Below are 21,057 nucleotides of genomic sequence, written 5' to 3'. Positions count from 1 at the left end.
CTTCTTTAATATGTTCTTCATTCTTCACTAGTGTATGCAGGAGAGCAGACCGCTGCAGAACTACAAGGCTCAGCATGCTCCATCCAGGACTGCATGCTGGAGGGAGAGACAGGGGGAGCAGAACTAAAAGGCTCAGCATGCTCCATCCACTAGTGCATGCAGGAAAGCAGACAGCAGCTGCAGAACTAAAAGGCTCAGCATACTCCATCCAGGACTTCGCCCAATTTTTGTGTCCAGCCAGGTACAACTAGGCAGCTGGGGATTGGAATCCGCAGCGCAGGGTGCCCAAGCTTTCTGGGCACCCGCGCTGCGAATTGCAGTCAGCAGCCGCCCCAGAAAATAGCACTTTCATAGAAGCACCTCACGCCCATAATCGAGTTAACCTCTCTGCGCCAGCTTCAGTGCAGAGAGAGGGGCAGGATTATGGGGCATGGGGGAGCGGTGAATATTCATCTTCTTTCTTAGTGGGGACATGTGCCAACCCCAGTTGCCACCGCAGCCTGCTCCTGCCTCCTGTAACCCCGCTCCATGCCAGCTAGTATGAAAAATACTGAATATTTAAATTACCACTCCAGCAGTGCAATTAAAAACTCTGGAGTGATGCTTTAATCGCTGAACTAAGTCTGTAAATAAATTTCAGGGGTTTTTTTGGAAGTCTGTTTTTTCTTTTTCAGTTTAAAAATTGATATATTGTTCAAGTACAAAAAGATTGGATTAGCACATCCGTAAAAATTATTTATTTTCATGACTTTAAAATAAACATCCAGGATAAGTTAAAAACAAGAAATTGTCCTCTGGCGCCTTTCTGGCATTAAACTGCTTTTAGTCTTGATAACTGTTTTATGGTCTGGGCCACCGTGCTGTCATGGTGTTGGCTATATTTTTATAGCCTAGGCCATAATTATGTAGCAGAACAATTATTTTTTTGAGATCCTCAGTGAATTCTTTGCAATGAGGTGCCATATTGAGCTTCACTAGTATGAGAGTGTGTGAGCGATAACACATGACAACAGGGAGGGAAAATTGCTAATATGGGCACAATTTTGCCATTTTCACTTAGGGGTGTACTCACTTTTGTTGCCAGGGTTTTTTGACATTAATGGATGTGTGTTCAGTTATTTAGAGGGGACATACAAATTTACACCATTATACAAGCTGTACTGTGACTACTGTACATTGTACCAAAGTGTCATATCTTCAGTTTTGTCCCAACAAAAGATATAAAATATTTACAAAAATGTGAGGTGTGTACTCACTTTTTGATATACTGTATATACAAAGATCAGAGACATATAAACCAGGATGGACCCAGAATGGGGGGCATATATACCAGTATGAGTGACGTTTATACCAAGATGAGCCCAGGATGGGGAACATATACACCAACATGGGTTATATATATATATATATATATATATATATATATACATATATTAATATATATATATTAATAAATATATATATATATATATATATATATATATATATATATATATATATATATATATATATATATATATATATATATATATATATATATATATATATATATATATATATATATATATGCGCAGAGTGAGCCACATACTGACGAGTAAAAGGGTAACATTAACTTTCCGGCTCAATATCTCACAGTCTACTACAGCTTTGAGTGTGAGCCTACCATCATTTTATAGACAACCATCTTGTCATCTCATACATAAATTTGACTTGCAATTATTTTGCATATGATTAGTTATGCAGATTCTTGTCGTGTTACAGTATTACTTCTTAAAATCTAAAATTTAATTTATTATTTTGTAAATCCACCTTTGGCTTTCAACACTGCCTAAATCCTTCTTGGCATGCGCTTGTTCAGATTTAAGCATGTCTCGACTGAAATCTGATCCTAGGCTTTTTCTACACGTTCCCAATGTTGGCGCATACCGGTTGACTCACTTGGGTACGTATCCTGCTTTTTCTTCAACTCTACCCACAAATGTTCAGTTGGGTTGAGGTCTGGGGACTGTGAGGGCCAATCCAGCACCTCTACTTCATTGTTGTCATTGAACCATTTCTTCACCAATCTCAACGTATGCATTTAGTCGTTGTCCTGCTGGAACACCATCATCCGTTTTATACTCATAATACTCGAGTGTACAAAGTAACTCGTCTTGTAGGATTCTCACATAGAGCTCAGCACCTTATCATGGTTTCTACACCGAACTTGACAGTTCCTTGAAGTTCTCGATCCGTTAACCTATTTTTTTCTTCCAGAGCTATTTGCACCCATCAAAGCCTAGTCTATTGACTTTTGTTTCATTGCTCCAAACCACCCTTTTCCAATCTTCTATTGTCCATTTTTCATACTTTTTTGCAAAGTCGAGCCAATGCTTCTTATGTTGATATTGAAGACAAGGCTTCTTCACTTTTTGGTGCTTGCATGGACATCTTTGATCTTAGTATAATGAAGCATTCAAGCCACCTCCACTGCATTGTTTGTCTCTCTAGACCTGATAGACCTTGTGATGGGCCAACTTGTTGACTCTGATATTTTGCCTGGACTTCCACCTCTTGGCTTTTGAATGGGTGGACAGACTTTATTTCGTATTCTTCCAATTGTCTTGGCACTCACTTGGTGCAGTTTGTCAATTTTCTTGGCTGAGAGACCACTATGGATAAGCTGGATGATGTGGTTTCTCTTTTTTCTTGGAAAATCTTCATGGTTGTTTCTTGATTTGAACCAGTTACCTTTCACATGGGAATCAACCTAATAACACACCGAGCTATTAGAGAATGTGAGAACAGGTTGTAATTTGTTGTATACAGGGAAAAATATTTTTTCCACTACCAGGAGTAAAACAGTAACAATGCAGTAACATGACAATAATCTGTATATCTAATCACATGCTAAATAGTTGCAAGTCAAATTTATGTATGGTATTGTCAAGATGATTGTCCACAAAATGATGGTAGTCTCACGTTCGAAGCTGTGTTGGATAGAGCCTGAAAGTCAAAAGTTTTAAAGATGGTTACCCTTTTGCTTGTCAGTGTACATACCAGAATGGGAGCCATACATACCTGGAAGGGGCCCAGGACGGGTGACATTAGTACAGAATTGTGGGACATTACCCCCCATAACAGTGCGGCAGCAGATTACCCCCCCCCCCCCCTGTTCATGACCATGTTTTTTTTTCAAATCTTTTTTTTCTATTTTCCTTCTCTAGGAAACCTAGCGATGTGGCTCGTGAAAGCACCCGCCCCCGTCGTTTATGCGTCACGGGCAAATCGCTCCTCTGACGCACAATATTGCTAGTACCCGTCACACGTACTTACCTTCCTAGCGACGTCGCTGTGGCTGACAAACAGCCTCTTTTCTAAGTGGGCAGTTCGTGCGGCGTCACACGGCAGGCGTCCAATAGAAGCGGAGGGGTGGAGAGCAGCCGCATGAAAGACACGCCCACCTCGTTGCCGGAGGACACAGGTACGGTGTTGTTCGTCGTTCCTGGGGTGTCACACGTAGCGATGTGTGTTGCCTCAGGAACGCCGAACAACCTGCATCCAAAAGCAGTAACGATATTTTGGAAATGGACGATGTGTCAACAATCAATTTGGTGAGTATTTTGGATCGTTAGCGGTTGCTCGTATGTGTCACACGCAACGACGTCGCTAACGAGGCGATGTCGTTGCGTGTAACGGGGCCTTAAGTGCAACTTCTAGTCTGAAAAATAAAGTGTTAAAGCAGATGAATTTTCACTTTAGGGGAAACAAACTCCATTTGAGGCTACTTGCGCACGTTGCAGTTTTTGTTGCTTTTTTGTCACTTGTTTTGGTGCAGTTTTGTCAGCAAGTTCGGACTTTTGAATACCCAGCAAAGTCTATGAGAATTCATATTTGATGTGCGCACATTGTATTTTTTTATCTGCAGTTTATTTGTCACAAACATCTGACAAAAAAAATGCAGCATGTTCATTCTTCTTGCTTTTTTGTCGCAGTTTCGTCACACTTTCTATACTGACAAACACATGAAGTGAGAATTGACAAAAACGCAACAAAAAAGCATCAAAAAAGTAACAAAAATGCACCATCATTACAAGCGGGTTTTTGTTTTTGTTTTTTTTTTTTTTTTTTTTAACATTTCCAGGCTCTCTGTGACAAGGTGCAGTTTTGGTTGCAGTTTGTGTGCAGAAAAACTGCAGCATGCACATGTAGCCTAAATGGCTGATTGCAGTGTCCAGATGATGGTACATGCAATCTGAAGGTCACTGAGCCTTCAGTGCATGCCTGTTAGGTGCTACCAAAAGCAAAGCCTAGTAGGGCTGACTGTCAGTGTCACAGTAACAGGCATAACTAAGCCGCTGTACAGAAGTATTGTTGAAGCAATCAAAGTCCAAAATTGCTGAAATTTTCTCATTGATAACCAAGTAGTATCATAATATTGCAACATTTCCATATGAGGCATGAAAAAATAATGTTCATATTTCCCACTACTGGCCAGAAGAGGGAGCTAATGCTTGAAAAGTGGTCAAACCAAGCACCGTGTAGCTTAAATTTGTTCCGTCTTCTCTCCCTTCTGTTGACTTCATTCCTCCCCTGTTTGTGATTGTGTGCACAATGAGGGAAAGATGGCTGTTTTCCATACGAGTGTTCAGCTCCACTTTACTGCTGTGCAGACACCAACAAAGTATATACGGCGGCATCCACAGTAATTTCACTGCAGCTAATTCTGAGCTCCAGAGTCAGTTCCCACTGCACAACTCCAGCTATGGTGTGGACTGTGTACAGCTTGGTACTTCTGATAATACTTTATAAATATAAAACCACAAAAAAACAGTACTATTAAGAAAATAACTGCCTTTAAAGAAGGACTGGTGCCACATCGGAGATCTCTGTTTTGGTGAATGCTTGCTTTCCCAATAAACTTCTGGAGCATATTTTCGTAGACCTCCGCATAACTACTGGAAAGGACCACAAAACTTAGTGGAGCTGTGCTGAAAATGATAGCTAATTGTATTGACCAGCCAAGCTTTTATTGGAGAATGCATGAGCAATCGGATTTTGAAAATATTTAGGCAGAGAGCGCATTTGATATTCACACTTTCATTATCATACCTTTTTATAAGGTGTTCTACTATGGAATGTTAGCGTACAATCAAAGCGTATGGGATGAAACAATCATTCTGACCCCAGTTTTTCAATGTACATGTTCTATGCATATTTTTCACACAACTCCTACCTATTATAGTCTATGGGACTGTTCACTTGTCTGCGTAGTTTTGAGGACTGAGTTACTCATCAAACTCTCTAATTCAAGTCTAGAGGTCCAAGAAAAATATAGGATAGCACCTGTGTGCTGGCTGATTTTTCATTGTTTGATAAAAGCCTAGTCAGACACTGATAAAAATTGGACTGGTGCGTACTTTTTGTATTTCATATAAGAACAATTGTCAGAATGAGGTCATAGAATATAAATATTTCAATTTATATTGTATTGAAGATTATCAAATAGGCAGTCATGTTAAAACCTCAATATCTTTTTGTAGAATCTTACAGAGTTCAACACTGCTCATAACAAGAGAATATCAACGTTAACCATAGAAGAGGGCAACTTGGACATCCAAAGATCTAGACGAAAAAAGAGGAATTACAGAGTCACATTTAGTGAAGACGATGAGATTATTAATCCAGGTGAGGCAATGAATGGAGGCTTTTTAAATCTTATAGTGGATAGTTCCGAGCCATGAGTGATCATTTTCCAATATAATTACTGTGATTTTTAAAGGTCCTTTAGGCTATGTGCCCATGGGACTCTGTACCTGTGGATTTTGCCACGGAAAACCTGCGGATTTATCGATTTTCTAGATAAATCCGCAGGTTTCAGCATGTACACTCACATGTTATCCTATGGGACATGGGGAGTGTCTGTGTCCATGCTGCGGATGTCCTGCAGCCGCATGTAACTGCATGTCAATTATTCCTGAGGAAATATCTGCAGAAATCCCGGCCCTCCACTATGGAGATTGAGTCACACGAATGTCTGCAGGTTTTCCGCAGATATTTTGCTGGAAACCCACAGCTATGTATAACTGCGGATTCTTGGGAGCTGCTGCGGGAAACCTGCGGCCGTACCTGCGGATATATCCCTAGGTACAAGCTCCCGTGGGCACATAGCCTTTAACTCATTAATCCGCAGTCAAGGTTTTATAATTTGAAAGGTTTTGAAGTTTTCTTGTACTGATCATATTTCAAATTAAACACAGACACACCCTTCAAGTGCATTTTTGTTTCTCCTAACAGAGGATGTAGACCCTTCAGTCGGTCGCTTCAGGAACATGGTGCAAACAGCTGTAGTACCAGTAAAGGTAGGTTTTAGGGTCATTACCTGGGTAAATATGTGGCTTATAATATGAGCCCTAACTTGTTAATAGATAATGGGGTATAATGATAGTAAGTTTTATTGGAAATATTCAGGGGACTTAATAGCGCAAAAAATATATAACTATACAGTATATGTTAACAGTTTTGAGCATTGATGTAATTGTAATTTTCTGTACCAATATTTGTCTATGCATACATTGTCTAGAGATGAGTAAAGCCCCCGTCACATTTAACGACTTACCAGCGATCCTGAAAACGATGTGACCTGATAAGAATCGCTGGTGAGATGTCACACGGTCAGATCTTACCAACGACGTAGTAACTATCAGCGACCTGTATAACGATCTCGGCGGGCGTTGGGACTGTGTTAGGAGGTCGTTGGTAGGCGTCAAACACAGCGATGCGTCCTGCCCAGCAGGACATCGCCTTTGAAGAAAATGGTCCCAACCATTCAGCAACGACTAGAGATCTCACAGCAGGGGCCTGATCGCTGGTACGGGTCACACATAACGAGATCGCTGCTGCGTCACAGAAACGGTGACGTAGCAACGATCTCGTTAACGATCTCGTTAGCGATCTCGTTGTGTGTGACGGGGCCTTAAGGGTGAGAGCGGGGGTTTGTATGGATACCTTTATTAAGATTGTACTATGTTTTCTTTTGTTTAATAAATTCAATAAAACTATCTAATTAAATAAAAGGTAGGTTTTCTTTCTTGGCCAAATGTTATATGTATTTAGAATATATATTGTATATAAAATCTAAACACCTCTATTAAAATGCCAGGTCTTTGTCAGGTAAAAAAAAAAATCATCCCAAATGAATATCAGAATTTTTTCCACCTTTTTTTTTTAATGTCACCCATAATCTGTGCAACTGAATTGAAGAATACACTTTAAATACATTCCACAAACATAAAAAGATGGAATTAGCAGGAAATATGTGCAAATAATGTTAAAATATATTACTTTAATTTTTAACATGTATAAAATACAGATTATTTAAAAATAAACAAGGAGTCCCCATAAGAGGCAACCAAGCCACCATAAATAATCAGAATATATAAATGAACTAGCTGTAGTACCCAGACGTTGCCCGGGATAGTAAGTGTCTTTGTCTCTCTCCCAGTCTGTCTGTGTCTGTCTATCTCTTTCGGTCTCTGTGTTTTGTCTCTGTGTGTGTGGCTTTATCTGTCTGTCTGTCTCTTTCCCTGTCTGTCAGTCTCTATCCATGTCTGTCTGTCTGTTTGTGTCTCTCTCCGTCTGTCTCTGTATCAGTCTCTCTGTCTGTATCTCTTCCCCCTCTCTCTCCCCCCCTGTCTCTTTTCCCCGCCGTCTCTTTTTCCCCCCCTGTCTTTTTCCCCCCTGTCTCTTTCCCCCCCTGTCTCCCTTTCCCCCCCTGTCTCTCTTTCCCCCCCTGTCTCTCTTTCCCCCCCTGTCTCTTTCCCCCCCTGTCTCTTTCCCCCCCTGTCTCTTTCCCCCCCTGTCTCTCTTTCCCCCCCGTCTCTCTTTTCCCCCCTGTCTCTCTTTCCCCCCTGTCTCTCTTTCCCCCCCTGTCTCTCTTTCCCCCCCTGTCTCTCTTTCCCCCACCCCTGTCTCTTCCCCCCCCCCCGTCTCTCCCCCCCGTCTCTCTCTATCGTCTCCCCACCGACATCTTATTACCTCACACATAAGTTTCTTATACTAACAATTTATTTTGTTCCCACAGCAACCACTCACAGCTTCTATTAATAAGCTGTAGCTCCTATCTCCATTGACTTTAATGGAGACAGGTGTTTTGGAGAGCAACTGTAAAGCGCGGGGTTAAATTTTCCTGTCAAAACAGGCTACGACGTTCCCTGAGTCACATGGGGTGTCTGTGCAAAATGTTGTGATTGTAAATGCAACGGTGCGAATTCCTTTAGCGGACACACACACACACACACACACACACACACACACACACACACACACACACGCGCACACACAAAATTCCAATCACCAGAAGAGGAACTGCTAGAAACAGTTAATAAGTGAACAATAAATAATACTCATACAAGTCAATTCCATATCTCATGTATAAATAGTGTAACTGGTGTGTATAAATATAGATGAAGTGGATAAGGCAAGTATGAGGTATATAATATGGAAAGCAGCTAAATAAGTTCTAAGTGATAAGTTTGCAGCTATCAAGGTGTCTGGTTTTAGAGTGTTAAATACACCCTAACAGCAATAAATATGTTCACCGTAGTTAAAAGTAATCAGCTATGCACAAATAGCAGCAACCATATGTTCACATTAACTGGGGTAGCTGCAACCACGTATTCACATTAATTAGAATAGAATAGCAGCATATGATGCATTCACAATGAGTCAAAATATCAAGGTATTAAATATATGCACCCAGAACCACCAGCAGTTCCAATCCCTGTCGAACTGTCCTAGCATATAGTCGCATACATAAAGAGATCTTTAGAAAAAGTATTTCTAAAGATTCTTTATGATATGCTAATGAACACAGAGGGGCTAGTTGCAAGGGCATTGTTTCCCCGACTAGTCCATCCTCTTAGTATGTTAGCATGCCCAAAGGGGCCACCTTAGCTGGCTGTCAAAAATAGGGGGGACCCCACTTAATTTTTTTAATTTTAATTATTTTGTTTCTAAATACAAAGCTGAAGACTAGTGATGGGTGACTGGACTTGAACTTGAACATCTGCACAGACGTCAAACCACATATAAGTCCTAAATATTTTGCTGTAAAATAATGGTAGAAAGGAATAGGGGGCTGCAAAGCAGGGCAGTTGTACTTACTGATCCTCCTGTGTGGCTGTCACACTGCTTCTGGGTGCCTTAGTAGCGTTCATGCATATTCACTGCTTCACCCGCCCACCCTCTGTAACAGCGTCTGTGATTGGTTGCCGTCAGACTGCAGGCGTGCTTGCATGATTGGTTGTGGAGTGTAAAAATAAATGAAAAAAAATGACATGGTTTCCCATATATTGATACCCAGCGCAGATTAAGCAGATGGCTACAGTCCCTAGCTGTGCGCGTTATCTTGGCTGTGTATCAAAATATGTGGGACCCCATGCGGCTTTTTTAAAAAAATTATTTAAATAATTTTAAAAAACAGCATGCGGTCTACTGCAATTTTGATACCCAGCCAAGTTAAAGCAGACAGCTGCTATTCTCTGGCTGTATCTGGGATAAAGCTCTGCGTCACTGAATCACAGGTGCTCAGGAGAAAATTGTATCTCAAATTTGGAGCCTATTCTCAGGCTGGGTAGGCCCATGGTTATTGTGCCCTCCAGCCTAGAAAGTGCAGGCTGCAGCCACCACGGCATTGACGCATCCATTAGATGCAACAATTCTGGCACTTTACCCGACACATTCCGATTGCCCTGGTGCGATGGCAATTGGGGTAATATAAGAGGTTAATGACTGCTGTAATTTGTCGAAAAATCTCAGCAGTCATCAAGCTCGAAGTTAATAATGGGGAGGGGTCTATGAGACCCCCATTACTAACCCTGTAAGTAAAAGGAAATTAACACAGAGAAAAATCCTTTATTTAAAAAAACAAACTCTTTTTCACCAATATAGTAACACCCCTACAGGTCCAACGTAATCCACATGAGGTTGCTCTGCTACACCTGAGGTCGCAGTTTCGGTCACATTAGAAAACGTGACCACTCACTGTGGCTTCAGAGACATACTGACTCAGGTGCAGCTGTGAGCAGTGATGTCGCTAGGTTCACTCGAGGTCACTGCGGTAGTGTCACAAACCACCAGGGGGGTCACTCAGAAATCCCCCGCGCTGGCTACCAGTACGTCACAATCGGGGGGTAACAAGTGGGGGGTCACCCCTCCTTTATACCTCCCGACCGACAGACAGAGCACGTGACGCGCTCTCTAGCGCCCCTCTTATAGTCAGGCCAATTATGGAATTGCCCGACAATAAGCAAGGAGGCCGCTATACTACTTATGCCGATTATTGAAGGGTCCCCGGTGAGAGTAGGGTATATATTCCCCCGACCTCCGCGGGCGGAATATATAAAACCTCGCCCGAATCTCACTGGCCTCCCCACAATAATCCTTGGCACAACTCGCTGCCACCAACCGCTTCACGGTAACTATTAGCCGAACACACAGACGTGGGATTCAAGATCGAGATAACAGAACAGCCCAAGATTAATTATATAATTTAATCAGCCTAAAGCACACTAGAAACTACAATATATACAATAGGGAATCTACAGAATATACATATGTCAGAGTACAGTTACAGATAAAGCATGTTTTACAAACAGGTATGCAATTCAATCAGTTACCTTGTGCGTCTGGCCACAGGGGGGCGCTGTAGACCAGGTTTCTAGGAACTCCCACAGATGTTTCCTGCACGTGACCCCCAGCGAAAGAACCCTGGAAAATGGCCGAAGTAGGGTTATCAACCTGGGCAAATCCAGGTCCCCTCCTACCTTAGTGACCTCAGAGGGAGCACTGCTCCACCCCTGGCTGGAGTTATGGACAATCCACAACATGGAATATGGGCCATAACTTTGCCTGGGAGCGTCGTAGGCGGACGCCAACGCTCTCATTGTGACAGCTATGAATTTAGCTACAGAATGAGAGGACTCATGACTTGTCTACTAGTTCCACATTGGCTGATATCACGCCTGGGGTATTTCCCAAGCTCCCGCTCCTATAAAAAAGGGTGTGCCAGCATCGTCCGCATGCGGAGACACCATTTTTATGGTTGCCATATTTATCGGAAATATGGCTTGCGAGATATGAACCATTTTTTACTGGAGTCGTTCTGTCTGGATACTTCCAAGCTTGCTAATGAGATAGCAGCTCCTACCACAGGGTCACGGCAGGGAGTCATCCTGTGTCCATTGTTCCCACATCATCTCATCTCCATATCACAGGAGATGGCCATGGAGGTGTAACACCTTCACAGATGCTGGACATTGAGAACAAGAAGGGAGGGGGGCACTGCCAGGGAGTGATGAGCGATTATGACTGGAAGTCATAATTCATCTTCATATCCCGGGATTTGCCTCACACCTCCCCCCTTTTGAGGGCGCTAGGGGGCAGCACACTCCGGTGTTCCCCCGTGCGCCCGTCCGCGACCTCTCCTTGTCGGGACAGCCCGTCTGCGTTACCGTGGTCACGGCCCCTTTTGTGGCGAATGGTGAAGTTGTATTGCTGGAGCGCAAGGCTCCATCGCAACAATCGCCCATTCGTCCCAGAGACGGTGTGCAACCAGCTGAGGGGATTGTGGTCCGTCTCCACGATGAAGTGGCGCCCGTATAGATAGGGTTGCAGACGCTGCAGGGCCCACACTATGGCCAGGCACTCCTTCTCCATCGTGGAATAGGCCACTTCCCTTGGTAACAGCTTCCTGCTCAGGTACAAGACTGGGTGCTCTTGGCTCGCAGAGTCCACCTGGCTGAGTACCGCACCGAGGCCGAAGTCACTGGCGTCGGTCTGTACTACAAACGGCCGCGTGAAGTCGGCTGCCTGTAGCACGGGCGGGCTGGACAGGGCGTCCTTTAGGGCCCGGAAGGCTGTCTCGCAGTCCACTGTCCAATCGACTGCAGAGGGCAGCTTCTTCTTGGTGAGGTCCGTCAAGGGCTTTGCCAGGCTACTATAGCATGGAACAAACCTCCTATAGTACCCAGCGGTCCCCAAGAAGGACATCACCTGCTTCTTGGTCCTGGGGGTGGGCCAGGATGCGATGGCTTCCACTTTCTCAGGCTCGGGCTTCAGTGTTCTCCCGCCTACCCGGTGACCGAGGTACTGGACCTCGCTCATGGCCAGCTGACACTTTCCCGGCTTGATGGTCAAACCTGCCTGGTGGATCCGCCTGAGCACCTGTGCTAGATGCTCTAGGTGGTCCTCCCAGGTGGGACTGAAGACGGCAATGTCATCCAGGTACGCGGCCGCGTACCCTTCAAGTCCCTTGAGCAGGGTGTTGACCATCCGCTGGAAAGTGGCAGGGGCATTCCTCATCCCGAATGGCATCACTGTGGACTCGTACAGTCCAAATGGGGTAATAAAGGCAGAGCGTTCCCTGGCCTTGCGAGTCAGGGGGATCTGCCAATATCCCCGGCTCAGATCCATGATGGTCAGGTACTGAGCCCCGGCCAACTGATCGAGCAGGTCATCGATGCGTGGCATTGGGTACGCATCGGCGACCGTGACAGCATTGAGCCCCCTGTAGTCCACGCAGAACCGAGTGGTTCGGTCCTTCTTAGGGACGAGGACTACAGGCGAGGCCCAAGCGCTGTTGGATGCCTGGATCACCCCCAGCTTCAGCATCTCGTCAATCTCCTGGCGCATGTGTTGCTGCACCTCCAGGGAGACCCGATATGCTGAACGCCGGATCGGGGGATGATCCCCAGTGTCCACGTGATGGACAGCCAAGTCAGTCCTTCCGGGCTGGTTGGTAAACAACCCCCGGAAGGGGAGGAGGGTGGCCCACAGCTGGGACCGTTGGTCCTCCAAGAGCTGGTGGCCAACCTCCACATCCTCAATGGATCCGCCGGCCCTAACCTGGGCTAGCATATCCAAGAGGGTTTCCGCTTCTCCCTCCTCGGGCAGGTTGCACACGGGGAGCGCACACGCCTCCCGCTCATGATGTGCCTTCATCATGTTCACATGGAAGGGCTTCCGCCTTCCACGGGCAGGGTCCAGGGTGACCAGGTACGTCACAGGGTTGAGCTGCTGGTACACGAGGTATGGGCCTTCCCAGGCTGCCTGAAGCTTGTCCTGTGGTACGGGGACCAGTACCCACACCTTTTGACCCACTTGGTAGGTCCTCTCACAAGCGTTCTGGTCGTACCAACGCTTCTGATCGGCCTGGGCTTGAGCCATATTGTCGTGTACCAGTTGCGTCAAGGCCTGCATTTTGTCCCGGAAGCGCATGACATACTCGATAACCGACACTCCAGGGGTGGCCAAATCCCCTTCCCAAGCCTCTTTCACCAGAGCCAGGGGGCCCCGCACACGTCGCCCGTACAGGAGCTAAAACGGTGAGAATCCTGTTGAGGCCTGTGGAACCTCCCGGTAAGCAAATAACAGGTGTGGGAGATACCGCTCCCAGTCACGCCCATGGGAGTCGACCAACATCTTAAGCATCTGCTTTAAGGTGCCATTAAACCGCTCGCACAGGCCATTAGTCTGTGGATGGTACGGGCTGGCCACCAGATGTCGCACCTGGACTTGCTTACAGAGGGCCTCCATCAGCTGGGACATGAATTGGGTCCCCCGGTCAGTGAGCATTTCCTGGGGAAAACCCACTCGGGAGAAAATCTCCAGCAATGCGGTGGCCACCTTGTCAGCCCGAATGGACGACAAGGCCACTGCTTCTGGGTACCGGGTGGCATAGTCCACTACCGTCAGTATGAAGCGTTTCCCGGAGCTGCTGGGGATGGCCAGCGGGCCGACCAGATCCACAGCCACCCTCCTGAAAGGCTCATCGATGATGGGCAGAGATACCAGTGGGGCTTTGGGGCGTGGCCCCGCCTTCCCCACTCTCTGACAGGTTTCACACGAACGGCAGTAGGCAGCCACATCGGCCCCCATTTTTGGCCAGTAGAAATGCTGGTTTAACCTGGCCTTGGTCTTAGCGATCCCTAGGTGTCCGGCCATCGGAATCTCATGTGCGATCTGCAACAACTCCGTCCGGAACGGATAGGGTACCACCAACTGTCGGTCCCTGGGCCACGCCTCCGGTGAACCCTGTTGGACCGTGGCCCGGTACAGCCGTCCTTGGTCCCAGACCACTCGCTCCGGGTCCGAGTCCGAGGGAGGCTGTGCTGCCTGCTCCTTTAGAGCTTTCAGGCTGTCGTCAGCTTCTAACGCTGCCTGAAACCCCTGACTAGATGTGGCCAGAATCGACGAGACTGTCACATCTTCGGTCAGTACCCCGGGACCTGTGTCCTGGCCTCCACCTGACTCGGCTGCCACTTGGTCAGAAGGGGAAGAGCTATCGGACCTCCGGGAGGCCCCTTGGCTTCCAGCACTCCCACTGCGGGTGACAGCGGCCACAGCCGCTGCGACCGTGGGTCGTGCCTGCTCCTCCTCCGTTCCTGACCAAGTCGCCGGTTCAGGCAGACCGACCTGGCTTCCTGACACCCCGGTTGTGGGGGAACCATGCACCGAGATCTTACCTGGGAGCACTTCCGCTCCTGGACCGGCCCCAATCTCACCTGCCTGTTCCCCTCCTGCAGCAACAGAACCCCGCTGTGAAATCTCTGGGGACCCCACATTTGCTGTGGTAGCCCCCACCCCACACACTGGTCCTCCCCCTGCAGCACCCTGCTCTCTGCTTATCCCTGCAGAGGGCAGCAGATCCCAGCTCACAGGCTGATTACTTGTAGAGGCATTGTCACACCTTTCTCTGACCCCCTCCCCTGTCACAGCTGCAGCTGTGTGTGTGTCTATGGTGTCTGTGCAAGCAGAAATATCAGAGTTCACTCCCCCCTCTCTCACATCATTCATAGATAACACATTAACATTGTCAGGAGTCATGTCCGTACTGGCTGAAGGTTCAGCCCTTGGTGGGGGCCCAAACTGGGAGGTTATCTGCCCCAAATCTGTCCCAAGTAGCACGTTTGCGGGGATCCGATCAGTTACCCCCACCTCCCTCACCCCTCGCCCTGCGCCCCAGTCCACATAAATGTCAGCAACAGGCAGCGCCGGGTCAATGCCTCCAATCCCGGAGACAGCGAGGGTTTTTCCAGGGATCAAGTCTTGGGGGGACACCATCTCAGGCCGCACCAGAGTCACCTCCGAGGCGCTGTCTCGCAGTCCTATGGTCACAGACCGGCCGACGGTGACAGGTTGGAAGCTGTCCAGGGACCTACCACCACCCCCACCCACACAATACACCTTGGGCGGCCCTTGGGACGGGGACGGAGCCGGGGCCTTGGGACGCTGAGGGCACATGGCCTTGAAGTGTCCAGGTAGGTTGCACTGGTGACACCGTCTTGGTTCTGCCACGGGCCTGGAGAGGGGAGTTGAGGGGGACACCCCCTGCAGTCTAGGGGCAGGTGGGGCAGTCGTAGAATTCATCTTACCCCCTCTCCAGGTGCTGCTGGTGGCTGCTCTCCTGGCCTCAGGAGCCCGATTGTTGGTGTAGTCATCGGCCAGGGCAGCTGTAGCCGTGGATCCCTTTGGCTTCTGGTCTCGGATGAACTGGCGGAGATCCTCAGGGCAGTTCCACAAGAGTTGCTCCGTGATGAACAAGTCCAGGATCTCCGGTCCGGTGGAAAGCTGCAGGCCTTGGGTCCAGTGGTCGGCAGCTCGGGCAAGTGCCCGCCGGTGGTCAGCCCAGGAGTCCTTTGGTCCCTTTTGCAGGGTCCGGAACTTCTTGCGGTAGGACTCTGGAGTGAGGTTGTACTGTTGGATCAGGGCCCGCTTGATGGTGTCGTAGCCCTGATCTGCCTCAGCAGGCAAGTCCCCAAGGATATCCAGGGCCTTACCCCTTAGACGGGGGGTCAGGTATTTGGCCCACTGATCCTTGTCCAGATGGTGCTGCAAGCAAGTCCGTTCAAAAGCAGTCAGGAAAGAGTCCAAGTCTCCATCCTTCTCCAGCACTGGGAAGTCCTCAACACGGACCTTTGGAAGTTTGGTGTTTTGAAGGTCACATGTGGCTGATGAGGGCCGGAGCTGAGCTAGCTGCAGCTGGTAGTCACGGTCTGCCTGTCGCTCTCGCTCTCGCTCTTCACGCGCTGCCTGCCGCTCCGCAGCCTCACGCGCTGCTTGCCGTTCCGCAGCCTCAGCGTCACGCGCTGCTTGCCGCTCCGCAGCCTCAGCGTCACGCGCTGCCTGTCGCCCACGCTCGGCCATGAGTATCTCGTAGGTATCCCGGTCTCCAGCCATAAGCCTGGCCAAGGCAGCTTGAAGGAGGGCCTCTGCACCTCTCAGGCCGGAGGGATTGGCAAGTGGTGATCTGCGGCACGCTGCAGAGCCAGGGGATTCACTGTCCATTTCAGAGCGGAGGACTGGCATCTGGCTCGTTGAGGACCCTTGGGTGAGCTGCTCCTCATCTTGTCCATCAGTGCCAGGTTGTGCAATGTCCTCTGCAGAGCTGTTTTCTGGCGTCGAGCTCCTGGAGGACTCGTGGGCAACCTCCTCATTACTGTCCACAGCACCGTCCTCCCTCTCTTCGGCTCCTGCTTTAGCATTGGCCAGTTGCCTAGCTCTGCTCCTGGTGCCATCAGCCATTCTTGCAGACTTTTGGTCACTGACACAGAACTGACACCTGATGCCTCCACACACCTTACAGTATCTGCACTCTGACACTCTAGTGTTGAGCTAGTCTGAAGACCCCAGCAGCCACAGCTGCTGCAGGCAGTCTTTAGTGTCTGGGAGTATGGGTCTCACACTCACACACACTATTATCTCGATCCCACCGCTATGCCACCAATATGTCACAAACCACCGGGGGGGTCACTCAGAAATCCCCCGCGCTGGCTACCAGTACGTCACAATCGGGGGGTAACAAGTGGGGGGTCACCCCTCCTTTATACCTCCCGACCGACAGACAGAGCACGTGACGCGCTCTCTAGCGCCCCTCTTATAGTCAGGCCAATTATGGAATTGCCCGACAATAAGCAAGGAGGCCGCTATACTACTTATGCCGATTATTGAAGGGTCCCCGGTGAGAGTAGGGTATATATTCCCCCGACCTCCGCGGGCGGAATATATAAAACCTCCCCGAATCTCACTGGCCTCCCCACAATAATCCTTGGCACAACTCGCTGCCACCAACCGCTTCACGGTAACTATTAGCCGAACACACAGACGTGGGATTCAAGATCGAGATAACAGAACAGCCCAAGATTAATTATATAATTTAATCAGCCTAAAGCACACTAGAAACTACAATATATACAATAGGGAATCTACAGAATATACATATGTCAGAGTACAGTTACAGATAAAGCATGTTTTACAAACAGGTATGCAATTCAATCAGTTACCTTGTGCGTCTGGCCACAGGGGGGCGCTGTAGACCAGGTTTCTAGGAACTCCCACAGATGTTTCCTGCACGTGACCCCCAGCGAAAGAACCCTGGAAAATGGCCGAAGTAGGGTTATCAACCTGGGCAAATCCAGGTCCCCTCCTACCTTAGTGACCTCAGAGGGAGCACTGCTCCACCCCTGGCTGGAGTTATGGACAATCCACAACATGGAATATGGGCCATAACTTTGCCTGGGAGCGTCGTAGGCGGACGCCAACGCTCTCATTGTGACAGCTATGAATTTAGCTACAGAATGAGAGGACTCATGACTTGTCTACTAGTTCCACATTGGCTGATATCACGCCTGGGGTATTTCCCAAGCTCCCGCTCCCATAAAAAAGGGTGTGCCAGCATCGTCCGCATGCGGAGACACCATTTTTATGGTTGCCATATTTATCGGAAATATGGCTTGCGAGATATGAACCATTTTTTACTGGAGTCGTTCTGTCTGGATACTTCCAAGCTTGCTAATGAGATAGCAGCTCCTACCACAGGGTCACGGCAGGGAGTCATCCTGTGTCCATTGTTCCCACATCATCTCATCTCCATATCACAGGAGATGGCCATGGAGGTGTAACACCTTCACAGATGCTGGACATTGAGAACAAGAAGGGAGGGGGGCACTGCCAGGGAGTGATGAGCGATTATGACTGGAAGTCATAATTCATCTTCATATCCCGGGATTTGCCTCACAGGTAGGTTCCCACGGTACCCGGTACACGGTACCTGGTTCTCTTCCTATCTTTCTGGCCGCTCGTTCAGTGTATCATTTGCTGGCTCCACATCTTCTCCTCTCCCTCTCACTGTTGGGGTCCCTCAAGGTTCAGTCCTTGGCCCTCTTCTGTTCTCCCTCTACACTGCCCCAATTGGACAGACCATCAGCAGATTTGGCTTTCAGTACCATCTTTATGCTGATGACACACAGCTATACACCTCATCCCCTGAGCTCACCCCCGCTGTACTACAGAACACAAGTGACTGCCTGACTGCAGTTTGCAACACCATGTCTGCTCTCTATCTGAAATGTAACCTTTCCAAAACTGAACTTCTGCTTTTCCCTCCATCTCCCAACCTTCCTAACCCTGACATCTCCCTCTCTGTGTGTGGCACAACGATAAGTCCTAGGCCGCAAGCCCGCTGCCTGGGGGTTATACTTGACACTGATCTCTCCTTCACCTCCCACATACAATCTCTTGCCCGCACCTGCCACTTGCACCTCAAGAACATCGCTAGAATCCGCCCCTTTCTCACAATGGAAACAACAAAAACCCTCACCGTGGCCCTGATCCACTCTCGCCTTGACTACTGTAACTCTCTATTAATTGGTCTCCCCCTAACTAGACTCTCCCCTCTACAGTCCATCCTTAATGCAGCAGCCAGGGTCACCTATCTGGCTAACCGCTACTCGGATGCCTCTGCTCTGTGCCAGTCATTGCACTGGCTGCCCATATATCACAGGATCCAATTCAAACTGCTTGTTCTCACCCACAAAGCTCTCCACAGTGCAGCACTTTCCTACATCTCCACCCTCCTCTCTGTCTATCATCCCACCCGTTCTCTACGCTCTGCAAATGACTTTCGACTAACATCCATACTAATTCGAACCTCCCACTCCCGAATCCAAGACTTCTTCCGAGCTGCACCAAACCTCTGGAACGCTCTACCCCAAGATGTTAGGACAAATCACAACTTACTCAGCTTCAGACGCTCCCTAAAAATGCATCTTTTTAGGTTGGCCTATCACACTCCCTAGCCAAACTAATTTCACCTAATCCCTCTACAACTTCTCAGAACATAACCCCACGTCAAACTCCATGGCACCCAAATGCATCTCAAGGCTCTGGACAACTGGTCCAGGAAGCCATCATCTATCCCCCATGAGCTGGCTGGATTGTCATTTTAAATAAACACTTGTACCTTGCCCCTCCCCCCATCTCATTGTAGATTGTAACCTCTCACGAGCAGGGTTGCCATTTTTCCTTTTAAATATTGTATCCTCTATAATTGTTACTTGTTTGTATATGTTTATGTATATGATATGTATATGTTCCTCCTGAATTGTAAAGCGCTGCGGAATATGTTGGCGCTATAGAAATAAAGATTATTATTATTATTATTATTATTATTATTATTATTACCCCAGCTATGACTTCAGGTGTACTCATCTCAGATGAAGTTATTGAGCGGATTAGGCAATATGTGCACAGCATTTGGTTGCAGACATTTCTGTACCAAAACTGCATCTCCTGGCAAAATACCGCACCAAAACAACATAGTTTTTTATTTTGTCAGGAGATGCAGATTTGATGCAGTAATGTCTGCACCTGAATATTCACTGTGCAAACATTGCCTAATCCGGCATTAAGTTCAATTACTTCACCTGAAGTGAGGTCAATGCGTTCACTTCAGTTTACCTGAAGTCACACCTGGGAACCCAGCTGTGACCTCAAGTAAAGTCACTAAACTCTATGCTAGATTGTGGAATTGGGCAATGTGTACACAGTGAGTATTTGGGTGCAAAGGATAAAAAGTGAGTATCTGCGCCCTTAATGAACAACTCATGGAGAGCACGAGACTGATGCAAGCAGTTTCAATCACTCCTGCAAAAGTGTCAAAGGAAATAGTCTAAGCATAATACTGCTGCACAAATAGCTCTGCCACTGGGGTCAAAACACAGGTAAATAAAACAATTAAGCACCACAGGAAAAGTGCCAAGGTAACAAATATATACTTCAACCAAGGTGGGCACTCACTGTGACCATACGTAACCGATAGACATATCCACTAAAAACCGGAGGTTAGAGGGAGGGAGACTCCGTTTTGGGGCTGGTTTTAGATAGTTTGCTTGAAAAAAATGTAACTCCGGAACGGAGTCCGAGTAAACTCCAGTTACGGAGTGCTCGGAGATTAGTAGGTCCACTTTATGTTGCGCCAACCTCAGAAATCATTTTTGGTGCGGGGTACTGTGAGGGTATATGCCAGCACAGCAGAGCGGTCCGCCGGTCTGCTAGGTGCGATGCTGCTGCTGGACGCCTCAGCCGTCAGCGTCCCAAACACAGCAAGGCGCCGGACACAGATCGTGCAGGAGCAGGATGGCTGACTTCACCACTGAGTATGGCGGCTTCCAGGGGCCAATCCAACGCGTATCGAAACTGCTTGTTTCTTCCTTATTACCTTTCTACTGCCTTATATGCTAATAGTATCTGGGTGCAGACATTTCTGCACCAAAACTGCATCAAAACCCATGCGGTTTTGGTTCAGTATTTTGCCAGGAAATGCAGTTTTTGTACAGAAATGTCTGCAACCAAATACTCAGTGTGCACACATTGACTAAACCGGTATGGAGTTCAATGAGTTCACTTGAGGTGAGTTCAGTGAGTTCACTCACCTCCAGTCAGTTCACCTGAGGTCACAGCTGGGGTACCATGGTCGTGTCTTTGGTTGATTTTTGTTTTTTGTTTTTTTGCATGACAAAACCAGGCATGTTAATAGGAGTGTGTAGACTTTTTATGTCCAATGTTCACTTTTCTTTTATATTTCAAATTTGTGTTATTCCCACAGAAAAAGAAAATTGAAACCTCAGGTTCTCTTAGCTTAGAAGACTCAGTGGGACGTCGCGTGCAGAACTTCCCATTTACTGGAGGCTTGTATGGTGGTCTACCTCCCACTCATGCTGAATCAGGTGCACAAACGGC

The 21,057-nt window shown here is 47.6% G+C and overlaps 1 protein-coding gene across 1 annotated transcript in view; it reads left to right on the top strand.

Moving 5' to 3' along the window:
- PPP1R8 (protein phosphatase 1 regulatory subunit 8) overlaps positions 1-21,057 on the top strand; it is a 66,052-nt gene that overhangs the window by 43,965 nt on the left and 1,030 nt on the right. Inside the window, exons 5-7 of the mRNA XM_075333968.1 lie at positions 5,523-5,667; positions 6,277-6,341; positions 20,924-21,057. The exon at positions 20,924-21,057 is cut by the window's right edge and continues 1,030 nt beyond it. Of these exons, the coding sequence (XP_075190083.1) occupies positions 5,523-5,667; positions 6,277-6,341; positions 20,924-21,057 (344 nt within the window). The remainder of the gene's footprint in view (positions 1-5,522; positions 5,668-6,276; positions 6,342-20,923) is intronic.

Source organism: Anomaloglossus baeobatrachus, chromosome 2, assembly GCF_048569485.1.
Source record: "Anomaloglossus baeobatrachus isolate aAnoBae1 chromosome 2, aAnoBae1.hap1, whole genome shotgun sequence".
NCBI classification, from domain to species: Eukaryota; Metazoa; Chordata; class Amphibia; order Anura; family Aromobatidae; genus Anomaloglossus; species Anomaloglossus baeobatrachus.
This window is presented reverse-complemented; position numbering and strand designations above follow the sequence as displayed.